Source organism: Bombina bombina, chromosome 10 (assembly GCF_027579735.1).
Source record: "Bombina bombina isolate aBomBom1 chromosome 10, aBomBom1.pri, whole genome shotgun sequence".
Lineage (NCBI taxonomy): Eukaryota > Metazoa > Chordata > Amphibia > Anura > Bombinatoridae > Bombina > Bombina bombina.
In genome coordinates, this window is record NC_069508.1 from 96,315,126 (window position 1) to 96,331,409 (window position 16,284).

At 37.1% G+C, this 16,284-nt stretch overlaps 1 protein-coding gene across 5 annotated transcripts in view; it reads left to right on the forward strand.

Annotated features, from left to right (window-relative positions):
* The first annotated feature begins 12,615 nt into the window (after positions 1 to 12,615).
* Positions 12,616 to 16,284, forward strand: part of LOC128640824 (vitellogenin-A2) — a 67,735-nt gene continuing 64,066 nt past the window's right edge. For all 5 annotated transcript variants that reach the window (XR_008399396.1, XR_008399397.1, XR_008399398.1 and 2 more), the window contains exon 1: positions 12,616 to 12,657. Coding sequence is in view for 2 of the 5 variants with exons in the window: in XM_053693248.1 (XP_053549223.1) it covers positions 12,618 to 12,657 (40 nt within the window). In the remaining 3 variants the exon portion in view is untranslated. The remainder of the gene's footprint in view (positions 12,658 to 16,284) is intronic.

Consider the following 16,284-nt stretch of genomic DNA (forward strand, 5'->3'; position numbering starts at 1 on the left):
AATATCTGCTTTCTAATACTTTCACTTGTTGGTTGTAATCAGAGATTTTCAAGCAATTTCTTCTAACTCTGAGAAATTGACCGTTGGGGATATTATCAATTCAACGTCTTAGATGGCAGCTGTGTGTGGGAATATAATTGTTGGCATCTATGGACTTAAAATGATTTTTGGTAGCTACTCAACCATTTTCTACATTAATGTCCAAATCGAGAAAGGTGATGAGTTGTTTACTGATGGTGTGTGTGAATTTTAAATTAACATCATTTTGATTCATTTCTTCCAAAAAAGATATTTAGCTCTCCTCACTCCCCTTCCACACTATTAAGATGTTGTCAATATATCTTTTGTATAGCACGAGGCTTGCTCCCAGCCTATGTCCCTGTAGGTAGTGGTATTCCCATTTACCCATAAACAGGTTGGCATAGCTGGGAGCAAACCTCGTGCCCATTGCAGTACCTTGAACCTGGAGGTACACATTCCCATTAAATGCAAATATATTATTTTTTAGGTATAAATTCAATACATTCTAGAATAAAGTTAATGTATCTCATTTGTGTTTCGTTCTCATTTTTTAAAAACCAATCTACTGCCGCTACCCCTTTATCGTGTTGGATACTAGTATATAAGGAGCTAACGTCGCTCGTTGCTAAAATATAGTCATCATGCCAATCTAAATCTTTTAGGAGATTCAATACTTCAGTGGTATCTTTTAAATATGACGGTAGTCTCTGTACATAACTTTGGAGTTGGGTATCTACAAATAAGGAAAGGTTGGAACAGATTGAAGAAATACCGGAAATAATTGGACATCCTGGCGGGTCAACAAGAGTTTTATGAATTTTGGGCAGAAAATAAAACATGGCCATTTTGGGATATTTCTGATGGATGAAATTAAATTCCTTACTATCGATTAACCCATTATCTTTAGCTTTTGCTAGCATGTCATATAACCTGTTGTTTATCTTATTTAGTGGGTTTAATTTCATTTTCTGGTAAGTTTCTACGTCATTTAATAATCGATTGGCTTCATTTATATATTTGGACGTTTCCATAATAACAAAGCCACCGCCCTTGTCCGCCGGTTTAATGGTTATGTCCTTGTTTTTTTGTAACTGTGTCAGTATTTCCCTTTCCTTCCTAGTCATATTGAACCTAATTTTACTATTATTATCTACCTTTAGTCTCTCTAATTCAGTTAAGACTGTCCTTTCGAAAACTTCTAAGTTGCTTCCTTTGCTTTGATATGGATAAAAGGAGGATTTTGGTTTAAGTGAAGTGTGTATTATATTCCTGCTATTGGGATATCTGTGCAATATATAATGCACATCATCTTTTTTTATTACATGGAATGGTGAAAAGTCTCATTTAATATATCCAGGAGTGGTGCACCATTAAACATTTGTGTTTATCTTGTGCTGCAAGAAGTTTTACACTGGGTTTAGAAACCATTGCCACATCCGGGTGAATTTTATACATTTATATATGGTTTTGTGAATTTTATAGTCCATAAGGATTTTATTAGGACAGTTTTTAAGATTTTTTTCATTTTTTATGACCGGTCATAGATTTGCACTATTAGATTTGCACTATTAAGAATATGTGTTTATTTCAATAAATGTTTATATTTGTAACCCATATTTTCCTACATTTTTTATATATCTGTGATTAATTCTGACCAGTTAAAACATCCAGTCATATTTTACTTCCCCGTTGCTGTTAGCACTTTCACCAGACTTGGCCTCGGTTTAGGGGTTCATAGGTAGTTTATGGGTGTTAGTGTACTTTGTAGCACTGTAGTTAAGAGCTGTATGTTCCGGCGTTAGCCCATAAAACTCTTAACTACTGACTTTTATATGCGGTAGGAGTCTTCCAAGACTTGTAATACCAGCGTTAGCCAAATCCCATTAAAAAGATATAATACGCAATTAACGTAAGGGGATTTGCGGTATGGAAAAGTTGCGGAAAAAAAGTGAGCGGAACACCTGTACCTGCCATACTTGTAATACCAGCAGGTGTTAAAAAGCAACATTAGGACCCCTTAACGCTGCTTTTTAAAGCTAACACAGAACTCGTAATCTAGGCGTTTAATTTTTGACTATATCCACTCCTTTATTTAAAAAGAATATTAAACACATTTTCTTTCTTCCATGACTCAGATAGAACATACAATTTTAGAAAACATTCTAATTTACTATTATAAGCAAACTATTTTTATTCTCTTGGTATCCTTTGTTGAAGGCACAATACTGGGAACTACCGGAATGCATCAGATGAGCCAATAACAAGAGGCATGTAGGTACCCAATCACTAGTTAGCTCCCAGTAGAACATTGTTGCTCTTGAGTCTACCTATGTATGTTTTTCAACAAAGAAGACCAAAAGAACAAAGCAAATTTGATAACAGAAGTAAAATGGAACTTTGTTTTAAATATCATGACTTTACTGTCTCTTTAATAATCACAGTAAACAAATCTATACAATAATATAACGAATAACCCATTAAAGATTTAGCATATTTCAAACCCTATTTTTTTTCTAAATTAAATAAAAGTTTATAATTAGTTCCACCTCAAGGTGACAATAAAGCTAAATAAATTATTTTGTATGAACTATCTGCATGTAAAACACTGAAGTGTTTTTCCACTGTTAAATCCTTGTTATACAGTTCTACATCTTTAAAGGGACATGGGAGTCAAAGTAAAAAAATGGTTTCAATAGATCATACAATTTTTTTATAAAGTAGCCAAGTAAAATATACTTCTTTCTCATTATATGCTTTGTTAAAACCTAGCTACTTTACATGACTGCAACCTAGGAATACTCAAGAGTGTGCACTAAATGGCATCAGTGTTTGCAACAAAGTATGTAACAGTGCTTTACATACAGTGTTCAAGATAGGTTCTCATGAGCCTCTCTGGGTATGCTCTAATAGAAAAGAACTAAGGAAACAAAGAGTAAAGTGGTGATTTAATGATATAATCAAATTATAACATTTATAAGATAACTGTTGTCTTCCATATCCATTTAAGTTAGTCTAGTCTAGTCATTTTTCCTACATACTGTACAGTACGAAGACAACACTCTAATAGGCAAATTCTAAAATTTGCATATCAATTAATGTCAGCACTTTCTCCTGTTAAAAGGTTTTAAATTTTTTATCACCTCTAACATTTTACACCCATTGGATCCACATGTCCAATATCCCTTTGTTGTTAACCAATTGCGTCTAGGGTCTTTCTTATATATAATTAGACTCTAAGAAAGTTGTACAGTTAAGGTTTCTTAGAAGACTTTTCAATTTTTTTTTTACAAATAGTATGAAATTCTAAAATACTAAGTGTAAAAACAATATTTTCCTTTGTTTTGTTCTACAGTTTTTCTAAAGATATTTTTTGTCTTTTTAGTTTACTCAAATCCCTTTATTTTCTTCTGTAATATTTCTTTCTCTGCATCTTAAACAATTTATGACATTTAATTAAATAAATCTGTATTAGATTTAAATAAAATACTCATATTACATCTTCACCAATTAGGAATACCTTTATTTTCTCTGCCCTAAATCACCAAAAAATTTGGAATAGAAAAATTCTAGCCCACTTTAAAAAATCTAACACTTTTCGATCACGCGCTAACCTGCCATCATATTAAACCCACAGGGCTATACCTGACAGGATTATTAATATTTCACATTTCAATGTTCTTCGCATACAGGAAAATGTTATTTTTATTTTAAAAAGATATATATATATATATATATATATATATAAAAATAATATTTCTAAAATAATATTTAATATTGTGTTTAATTGTGAACTTACTGTAAATATTTCACATTAAATATGTTTTTAATAATATAAATAAAAAAAGTATTTGTAAAGAATCTAGGAATGTAAAATCTGCGTAACACTTTGGGTTTTGCGCTTTAGGTCTAACGTGGAGTTGGGTTAGTAAAAAAGAGTGTCATTGAAATATTAAATATTAAAAAATAATTATTAAGGGGGGCGGAGCCGCGCCGTGCAGGGACATGGACGCACATTAGCAGTGCTCCGTTAATGCCTAGGATCTCAGCCAATAAATAACCCACTTGGAGCCCAAACTTCTGCCGCAAAATGCTCAGCCAGGGATCAGCATAACTACCTCTATACCCCTCAGTGAGCGGAGACATTTACAGACCGGAGGGACTCTTGCAGAGGGTCTGTGTTGAAGAAGCACCGCCATCTTGCCTGGAGACAGATCAGAGCCGGGTAAGCAGGGCGGATAACCTCACTGTTAGCGGGTGGAGCTGTAACCACAAATAACCACGCAGCCGAGAACACCCAAAAGAGACAGACACAGGGCGCCTTACAGAGCGGACTTGCCGTCACATTATAATTATCAGCTGCTCCCGAACTGTTATTGTCCGCTGGCCCACAGTAGCACAAACAACCCAGCCGGTGCTCACCCCGGATCTGGCCACAGTAGTTAAAGGCAGGACAGTGGGCTGCAGTTCACTTTGCTCTGGGTAGTTAACCCACGCCACCTCATTATACCTTTGCAATTGCGGTTTCCCACGTGTCCTACACGGCCTTCAATAAATAAATAAATAAAAAAATAAAAATAAAAAAGCATATGAATTTTCTTTTTCTCTCTCCCTTACTATAAGCCTGCAGATATGGCACAACTCCATACTCAAAGCTTGCAGTGGCCAAGTTAGACCTGTCTGAAAAAGGGAGGAGGTGAAGAGAAAGGGTAATATAACATAAAATACCCCCAGCTCACATTATCACATTAATAGGCCTGAAACTTAACTCTACTGGTTAAGGGCGCCCACACCAGCAGCGCAACAACCTGCGACCCGGCCTATCAGAAATGGCGGCGAGAAAGGGCCCTAAACAAGACAAGCATACTAAACCTGCTAAACTGGCGCCCTCGGTGTCCTCCTTTTTCCAAGTCCCAGACACCCTTATTACAGAACAGTCATCTACAGCTATGCTGGGGATATAGCCCCAATTAGACGGCGAGGCTAGCCAACAAGACCCGTTACATGCTATTCAATCTCAAATAGCAGGTCTGCCCTCTAAGACAGATATTGAATCCCTTAAATCCTTTATTAAAGAAGAATTGAGAGACCTAAAGAAAGACCTTAATGAGATGGGCTCTAGAATAGATTACCTGGAAGAAGGCCAAGATACTTTAAATAACCTAGTGAGCTCCAATATGCAACAAATTTCAATCCAAGACTCCATGCTACAAAATCTGCATGATAAAATTGAGGATCTAGACAACAGGGGGAGACGGAACAATCTAAGAATTAGAGGGATCCCCGAAGACATCTCACAGGAACAACTGAGACCTTACGTATCAGACCTATTTCAGTCTATCTCTCCTCGCTCTCCGCGTCTTGCTGCTGAAGATGTGGAGAGGATACATAGAGCCCTGAGACCGCTTCCAAAGCCACCTGCTCCCCCAAGAGACGTCATTATGCGTTTCCTGAAGTATACCCTCAAGGAAGAAATATGGCAAGCTGCAAGAACGAGACAAACTATTTTATTTCGTGGCCATAACATACAGATCTACCAGGACCTCAGCCCACAAACTATACAACGCCGGAAAGAAGTGAGATTCATCACCAACGCTCTACGGGAGCATAATATAAGATACCGGTGGGGCTTCCCATTTAGCCTAATAATAAACCATAATGGCTCACACTTCATATACAAGAATTTTAGTGATCTGGACAACTTGGCCAAACACTTGAACATCCCCATTGTGCCTCCACCCGACAGTGCAGTGACAATCCCACCATCTCAGCTCTCCATGGAAACCTCCAAACCTAAAGAACAACGCCCTCAATGGAGTAAGGTTCTACCAAAACGGAGAAAAACAAATCCTTTACCATCACCTGAACCACCAAGGGACTAAACTATGGACTATACATAATCCTCATACTGGGGTTAACCCCGGATTCGCCTCAATTGTGGGAACCAGAAAGAAGGTAAGAGGAGAGGGCCTTTTTCTTGCCGGATAGGGGTGTAAGATCAGTTACAGAAACACTGGAGGGACTAATGACCACTGACATTCATCCTAGCATTTGTTACATAATGACATGTTTAGCTTAGTTTTAACACTTGGTCTGTTTATTTGAAATTGTTTTGGTTTATGTTCTCCCAGTGGTCATATCTCAATTGTGTTCGTTCAAGACTTTCCTCCAAGATCGGTAGCTGAACCCCGCACAACTGGGTTGCTATCAACTTGGTTTATGGACCTGAAAAGCTCTATCCCCGATAACTCCAGACTCCCTCAGAAATAGGATCCAAATGGAGAGTGGGGTAAGTGGATTCCTTTTACTAATCAGAAACATTTGACCTGATGGGGAGAAGTCAAAGAGCTCACTGTATATAGACATTCATCCTAACACTGGATACTCAATCATAAGTTTAGCTATACTACTTTGTCTGGACTGCTTACTTAACACTACCCATAATTTCTTCTTCTCAAGATGTGCCTACCTGAGGGGTTCCCCTAGTTAAAATAATAGAGTTCTACATAATTAAAACACCCTTAACTGAGTTTAAAGTTTTAAGAAAGCTCCTATGTGTTTTTCCTAACTCCTAATTTCATTTGCATACTGAGAATACACCTTGGCATTGTTACCCCCCCCCCATTCATGGTGTATACAGAGGAAAATACACTTATTGTTTACATTGTTACAACAAAATATTTAATTGAATGTAATTTTTATGATCTTGTGAGTTATGTGCAGCTCTGCTCCGTGTCTCTGAAGTTATCTATCTATAACTTCATCTACTGTGTAATTTACAGCTCTAGTCTACATTATATAACCCTTAAAATCCAACACTATGTCCCCAGATCCAGCACTCATTAAAATTGTTTCCCATAATGTTAAAGGGCTCAATATAACTCAGAAGAGGTCCATAGCGCTTAGGGATTATTTAAAAATTAAAGGTAGCGTGATCCTACTGCAGGAAACACATTTCAAGAGGGGCCGCGAACCACGACAATCCTTCAAAAAATTTGGACAAACCTTTTTTTCCTCAAACTCCACCAAACGTAACGGAGTAGGCATCCTCATACACAAAACTTTACCATTTAAAGCAACCTCGATTAGTAAAGACAAAGAAGGGAGATATATTGTTGTCACAGGATACCTGTTTAGTAAACACATTACAATAGCTAACATCTACGCACCCAATAGTGACCCATCCCCATTTTTTAAACAATTATGCAACCACCTTCTAGAGATTACAAAGGGGTGTTTGATACTAGGGGGATATTTTAATGTCACACTGAATCCTACTTTAGACTGTTCATCTGGCACATCATCAGTCACAAACAAAACATTAAACTCAATTAAATCAAACTTAGCTAACCTAGCTATACATGACCCATGGCGAATCTTTCACCCATCTACAAAAGATTATACATTCTACTCCTATCCTCACCGACTATACACGAGAATCGATTATATCTTAACAGATGTCACTAGCCTGGCCCTGGTACAATCTACAAAAATACATCCCATTACATGGTCAGATCACGCTATAATTAGTTGCTCTCTTAAATGGCCTACATCTCAAAGATTTGACAAAGTATGGAAACTTGATGAAACTTTATTGAAAGACCCTATGATCCATGCACAAATCACAACGTCAATAGAAGAATATTTTAGACTAAATAACACACCAGATGTCAGCATTCAGAACATTTGGAATGCACATAAATGTGTCATGAGGGGGGAACTAATTGCTATGAAAGCAGCTAAAGTTAAACAACAACAAACATACCTGAAATCTTTACTAGAAGACCTTAACAAACTTCAAGAAATTCACAAACAATTTCCACATAATAGATCCCTTCAAGATAGCTTGGAACATAAAAGACAGCAATTAAACTCGCAATTAGGTATAGATGCTAAACGCAGGGCGCTATATCTTCAGAAGAGATACTATGAAGGGGCTAATAAGCAAGGGAGATTCTTGGCAAGGCAACTCAAACAAAGAACAAACAAACGCTACATACTACACATAATAGATGATTTGGGAAAACAGTGGTCCTCCTTACTGGACATAGCGAATGCTTTTAAAAACTACTACACTAAACTATACAATCTGGGCCGGGCCCAGCCAGAACCAAACATAAACGACATACAGGATTATCTAAGACATCTACATCTCCCTAAACTAACTACCGAACAACAAAGCGAATTAGAAACCCCCTTCTCCCTAGAGGAACTCAAACTGGCCATTAAGTCACTCCCCACTGGAAAGTCCCCAGGACCGGATGGCCTGGGAAATATATACTACACTAAATTTAAAGACCTTTTAGCCCCCCAATTGCTAACTTATTTCCACGAAATCGACAAAGATACACCCTTCCCCACACAGGCCCTTCAGGCCCACATAGCTATTATCCCTAAGCCCAATAAACCTTCTAATCAAATAACGAACTATCGTCCAATCTCGCTGTTAAATACAGACACAAAACTTTATGCAAAACTTATAGCAAATAGGATTAATCGAATATTATCATCCCTTATACATCAGGACCAGGTTGGCTTTGTCCCCAATAGGGAGGCAAAGGACAACACGGTCCGTAATTTACATTTACTTAGATACGCAAAGGAGAAGGGTATCCCTTCTGTCTGGCTTTCCACCGACGCGGAGAAGGCCTTTGACCGGGTCAACTGGTCATACCTCAAAGCAACACTACACACATTTGGCATAGGAGAAGTCATGCTACATAGAATTTTTGCACTCTACCAACACCCTAACGCCCAAATCTCCGTAAACGGTATTCTTTCTGATTCCTTCCCAATCACAAATGGGACTAGACAGGGATGCCCCCTATCCCCAATTTTATTCACCTGTCTCATAGAGACTTTCGCCACCAAAATTAGAAATAACGCCGATATACCGGGTGTAACCCTCAAAAATGATGAATACAAATTGTCTATGTTTGCCGACGATGTCCTCTTTTCCCTAACAACGCCAGAAAAAGCACTCCCCAACTTATTACAAGAACTAAAATTATTCCAAAACGTTTCCAACTTTCTAATAAACCAAAATAAATCAGAGATTTTAGGAGTCTGTCTTACCCCACAGGTGGAGGGACGAATTAAAACCCTTTGTCCGTTCAGCTGGTGCAAGGACTCGCTGAAATACCTGGGCATTCTCCTAGCTGACAACCAAGAGACAGTGTTTAAATCAAATTACATCCCAATCAAAAATGCATTAGTTAGAGACCTCTCTTCTTGGACCTCCAAGAACTTGACATGGCTAGGCAGAATACACACCATTAAGATGAATGCTTTCCCCAGACTCCTATATATTTTACAAACCCTCCCTATCCCTTTACCACACAGCTACATACCACAACTACAACACATTTTTAGCTCTTTCATCTGGAATAGAAAACCACCCAGAATAAACAAACAAGTCATGTCACTCCCTACACTCTCGGGTGGGCTTGGAGTACCAAATATAGAATCATATCGACAGTCTGTATTTCTCCAACGTATCCAAGACTGGAGAATACACACACATCAAAAACGTTGGGTGGCCCTGGAGGAGAACCTGAGCCCCGATATAAATCTTAGATCTATATGCTGGCACCCGAACATTAAACACTTACTTGGATTAATAACCAACCCTATTACTGCTGAAACTATACAGGCTTGGGAGGCAGCTAATAGATCAAACCAGTTCTTATCATCTAGGCCTGGCCCACTAACCTCTTTAACTTATAACAATGAATTTTCGCTTAAGGCACTACCGAATTCCCCCATGGAATTAGATACATACCAAATAATAGAGAACGAACGGGTCTCCTCACAGGAACACCTGAAGGACTTGAACATCTCCTGGGCGTCTAGTTGGTTTTCATACAGAAGGGTACACCATTACATCACAACCCATAAACACACTCTTAACCTAACCCGCCCACTAACTAACCTTGAGAGACTATTCACTGCAACCCCACCTCTAAAACACACCCTGTCTCACATTCACAGACTTTACACACAACCCCCCCCCCCGGGGCACATGCCATACTACATTGAGACATGGGAAAAGGAACTAGGTACAACCATCACCCCCCAGATGGCGACCACTATTTTCCAAAATACAAAATCCTCCTCCACATCATCAGCCAAATTGGAGATAAACTATAAACTGCTACATTGTTGGTACTTAACTCCGAAGCGCTTGCACAGATTGTTCCCTAAAACCAACAACAGATGCTGGAGGTGCGGGCATGTGGGCAGCGGCATGGGCCACATGTGGTGGTGGTGCAACCTAATCAATCAGTACTGGAGAGATATTATAACGGAAATTGAAGGCATTTTACAAACAACCCTTCCCCTAGACCCAAGGATCTGGTTGCTAAACAAATCTATTGGACTCCCTAACAAGATGTACAAGCCCCTGTTTAGAGTAATGGTGAATAGCGTAAGAGTCCTTATTGCTAAAAACTGGAAGTCTAAAGAAATCCCCTCCCTGAAAATGTGGAGATCAAAAGTTACTAACTTGCTTGAGCTAGAAGAATATAGTACATATAAACTAGAAAATAGAGACCCATTCATTGAATCACAGGCAGTGTGGGAACAGTTCCTGAGGAAAAAACAAAAACAAAATTAAACATACTGAACCAGAGGGAACCGCATAACACTTGAAGTATACATACCTAAAAACGTTATACAGACTGCACTGGACTAGGAGCTAAAACAAAGTGTACACTTTAATAATTCTATGAGATGTACAGAGACACGGAGAGATGTGATGCTACAATTATTTTTGTTTATTGTTAATTTTATTAAGAATGGAATCCACTCTGTAACGTTTGTAATGTACTCAAGAATAACTGTAATGCTTTGTTGCATGCATTTTTGGATTCTTAATAAAAAGAAGTTGGAAAAAAAAAAAAAAATTATTAAATTAATTATTAAAATGATTATAGATTCTGTAATATATATATATATATATATATATATATATATATATATATATATATATATATATATATATATATATGTATTTATATATATTCTCTGGATTATTTAGAATAGATTTAAGATAACTAACTCTTCATGTGTGCAAACCAGACACCACGTTAGACCTAAAGCGCAAAACCTGAAATGCATTACACATAGTTTACATTCCCATGTTCTTAAAATAGAATTTGTTTTAATTTGTATTTTTAAATATATTTCTATATACATATATGTGATTATGTAAATGTAAAATATATACCCATAGCTATATATCTATAGGAAAAGATATACAGATATATATGTAGAATTATCTATTTAAAATAAAATAAAATTCCTGTATGTTAAAAATATTGGAATGTGATATTTTAATAACTTCTGTCGGTCTAGCATGTGAGCGATAAGTGTTAGTTTTATTTTCTTCAGCGTTGTCCATTAAAATCTATGGGGAGAAAAAGTGTGGTTGCGATATCTGAGGTCCTTAAATTAGTGTGTGGTGGTATTTGCTTATGATATAATAACTTCTGTCAGCCTAACGTGTAAGCGATAAGTGTTAGTTTATTTTCTTCAGCGTTGTCCATTAAAATCTATGGGGAGAAAAAGTGTGGTTGCAATATCTGAGGTCCTTAAATTAGTGCGTGGTGGGATTTGCTCGTGCGCAACACTTTTACTTTCAAGTAGTAATATGCGTGCTAACCCATGTGCGCAAAAAGATTACGTTTGAGCAAGAGTGCTAAATAGCACGCCACTTGTAATCTAGTCCTATATATTTTTTTATATTTTATTTTTACACTAATTTCCTTCAAATTTTTCTAGTCTGGGTATAGTGGAATTTATTTTTCAGTCCTCCATGTAAATTTATATCTTTCTACTTTATAATTAATTCAAATCTATATAATTTAATATTGTGCCAATGATTGTAGATTGAATTCACATTTATATAAGAATTTATCTATTCCAAATTGCAATGAGCACATAGTTATTGATTAGCCTATTTTTTACACATGTACATTACCTAATTAGTAAAATATTTATTTCTTCATTTAAATCTTTATTACTATAAGGTATTTTTTATATCCTGCTTTAAAGTATTAATTTAAACAAGTCACACAAGGGACATATATATATATATATATAATTCTAAATTTGAAAAATGCTGTTAAAATATTTGTATTATTGTGAATGTAGCTTTTAATAATAAAAAGTCTGCACTATGGCTTATTTTTTTTGTGTCCTTCATGCTGATATTTGTTTGATTATTCACAATCATTTTCAAAAGATAACAGTAGTTGATCATTATTGGGTCATTTTTACCCTGGCAAAGTTAATCTAATCTGTAACTTATCTAAAACCAGAATTTATACAATGATACAAAATACAATTATTCTTTTTTTAAGAACTAAATTAAAATTGAATTTAATTAGATATGTTTTGTTACTGCTGTTAACATATATTTGTTGTAGTTTTTTTTTTTAAGAAATGTTCACAATTTTCTCTGAAGTTCTTTTTCAATGTGAATTAAGAATTGTTTGCACAAACTGATAAAGAGATGTGAATGAGCCAAAATTGTATCACGTGTTTCAGATTTACTATTATAAATAGAGCAGGTTGCTCTTAGTTCTGCATTCGCCACCATGAGGGGAATCATCCTAGCATTTCTGCTTGCTGTGGCGGGTAAGTAAAATAATTCATAAATAAGGGATTCACATATGTGTACTGGGCTCAGCTTAATTCATTCAGAAATCAACTCAACCATTTAATAATAATTATTTCAATAATACTTATGCTATCCTTTAAAATGTATTTGAGATGTGAAGTGACTTTCCAGATCTTTGTGGGCCAGCTCCATTTATAAATGTAGAAATCACAGAAAATAAAAGCAGCATTAGAGATTATGAATTGTTCGGGGTTGCCATACTATTTGTCTTTATTGGCATGGGCAATATAGTATTAAAATCAATCCTATCAGCTTTTATGCATGCTAACGAACTCTACTTGGGGTGATAATTATACAATCATATAGAAGTATATTTGGGTAAAGCAGTCTTTCATGTCCTAAATAAAACACACTTCTACCTTACTTTAAACATTCGAGAAGGTCACACAAAACATAAAAAAGACAGTAAGTTACATACAAGTAAGTCTACATACTTAAGCAAGTCAGTAGATGATATATGTACACTAATCTCTGACTAGTAAGTAGTAATTGCAGCAGTTAAGCTGATAAATTATGTCTATTCTCTATCTTTAAAAGGACACTAAACACTAAGGCCTAGATTTGGAGTTTGGCGTTAGCCATGAAAACCAGCGTTAGAGGCTCCTAACGCTGGTTTTAGGCTACCTCCGGTATTTGGAGTCACTCAAAATAGGGTCTAACGCTCACTTTTCAGCCGCAACTTTTCCATAAAGCAGATCCCCTTACGTCAATTGCGTATCCTATCTTTTCAATGGGATTTTTCTAACTCCGGTATTTAGAGTCGTGTCTGAAGTGAGCGTTAGACATCTAACGACAAAACTCCAGCCGCAGGAAAAAAGTCAGTAGTTAAGAACTTTCTGGGCTAACGCCGGTTCATAAAGCTCTTAACTACTGTACTCTAAAGTACACTAACACCCATAAACTACCTATGTACCCCTAAACCGAGGTCCCCCCACATCGCTGCCACTCGATTAAATTTTTTTTAACCCCTAATCTGCCGACCGCCACCTACGTTATACTTATGTACCCCTAATCTGCTGCCCCTAACACCGCCGACCCCTATATTATGTTTATTAACCCCTAACCTGCCCCCCACAACGTCGCAGCCAGCTACCTACAATAATTAACCCCTAATCTGCCGACCACAAAGCGCCGCCACCTACATTATACTTATGTACCCCTAATCTGCTGCCCCTAACACCGCCGACCCCTATATTATATATATTAACCCCTAATATGCCCCCCTCAACGTCGCCTCCACCTGCCTACACTTATTAACCCCTAATCTGCCGAGCGGACCACACCGCTACTATAATAAAGTTATTAACCTCTAATCACTAACCCTAATTACACCTAATTCCAATCAGCCAATCGGATTGAACTTGATTCTGATTGGCTGATTCCATCAGCCAATCAGAATATTCCTACCTTAATTCCGATTGGCTGATAGAATCCTATCAGCCAATCGGAATTCGAGGGACGCCATCTTGGATGACGTCATTTAAAGGAACCGTCATTTGTCGTTCAGTCGTCGGCCAGGATGGATGTTCCGCGTCGGAGGTCTTCAGGATCCTGCCGCTCCGCTCCGGATGGATGACCATAGAAGATCCCGCTTGGATGAAGACTTCAATCGGATGGAAGACCTCTTCTGCCCCGCTTGGATGAAGACTTCAGCCGGATCATGGACCTCTTCAGCTCCCGCTTGGATGATGACTTCAGCCGGATCATGGACCTCTTCAGCCCCCCGCTTGGGCTTGGATCAGGACATCGGAGGAGCTCTTCTGGACCGATCGGTGAACCTGGCAGGGTGAAGACAAGGTAGGAAGATCTTCAGGGGCTTAGTGTTAGGTTTATTTAATGGGGGTTTGGGTTAGATTAGGGGTATGTGGGTGGTGAGTTGTAATGTTGGGGGGGGGGTATTGTATGTTTTTTTTTACAGGCAAAAGAGCTGAACTTCTTGGGGCATGCCCCGCAAAGGGCCCTGTTCAGGGCTGGTAAGGTAAAAGAGCTTTGAACTTTAGTAATTTAGAATAGGGTAGGGCATTTTTTTATTTTGGGGGGCTTTGTTATTTTATTAGGGGGCTTAGAGTAGGTGTAATTAGTTTAAAATTGTTGTAATATTTTTCTTATGTTTGTAAATATTTTTTTATTTTTTGTAACTTAGTTCTTTTTTATTTTTTGTACTTTAGTTAGTTTATTTAAATGTATTTATTTGTAGGTATTGTATTTAATTAATGTATTGATAGTGTAGTGTTTGGTTTAATTGTAGGTAATTGTAGGTATTTTATTTAATTAATTTAATGATAGTATAGTGTTAGGTTTAATTGTAACTTAGGTTAGGATTTATTTTACAGGTAATTTTGTAATTATTTTAACTAGGTAACTATTAAATAGTTCTTAACTATTTAATAGCTATTGTACCTGGTTAAAATAATTACAAAGTTGCCTGTAAAATAAATATTAATCCTAAAATAGCTACAATGTAATTATAATTTATATTGTAGCTATATTAGGATTTATTTTACAGGTATTTAGCTTTAAATAGGAATAATTTATTTAATAAGAGTTAATTTATTTCGTTAGAATAAAATTATATTTAACTTAGGGGGGTGTTAGTGTTAGGGTTAGACTTAGCTTTAGGGGTTAATACATTTATTAGAATAGCGGTGAGCTCCGGTCGGCAGATTAGGGGTTAATGTTTGAAGTTAGGTGTCGGCGATGTTAGGGAGGGCAGATTAGGGGTTAATACTATTTATTATAGGGTTAGTGAGGCGGATTAGGGGTTAATAACTTTATAATAATAGCCGTGCGGTCCGGTCGGCAGATTAGGGGTTAATAAGTGTAGGCAGGTGGAGGCAACGTTGTGGGGGGCAGATTAGGGGTTAATAAATATAATATAGGGGTCGGCGGTGTTAGGGGCAGCAGATTAGGGGTACATAAGGATAATGTAAGTAGCGGCGGTTTACGGAGCGGCAGATTAGGGGTTTAAAAATAAAATGCAGGTGTCAGCGATAGCGGGGACGGCAGATTAGGGGTTAATAAGTGTAAGGTTAGGGGTGTTTAGACTCGGGGTACATGTTAGGGTGTTAGGTGCAGACTTAGGAGGTGTTTCCGCATAGCAAACAATGGGGCTGCGTTAAGAGCTGAACGCAGCTTTTTTTGCAGGTGTTAGGTTTTTTTTCAGCTCAAACAGCCCCATTGTTTTCTATGGGGGAATCGTGCACGAGCACGTTTTTGAGGCTGGCTGCTTGAGTAAGCAACTCTGGTATTGAGAGTTGAAGCTGCGTTAAAAATGCTCTACGCTCCTTTTTTGGAGCCTAACACAGCCTTTATGTGGACTCTCAATACCAGAGTTATTTTTATGGTGCGGCTAGAAAAAAGCCGGCGTTAGCTACGCGGTCCTTACCGACAAAACTCCAAATCTAGGCCTAAATAAACAAATGCTAGATAGAATTATGTATTCAAAGCAAAATTAGCCTGAGATTAATATATATACAGTATGTATAAATATATATACTATATATATATATATATATATATATATATAATTTTTTTTAAATTAATATTATCATTTTAAATATTAAATAAAATAAGTGTCTTCATAA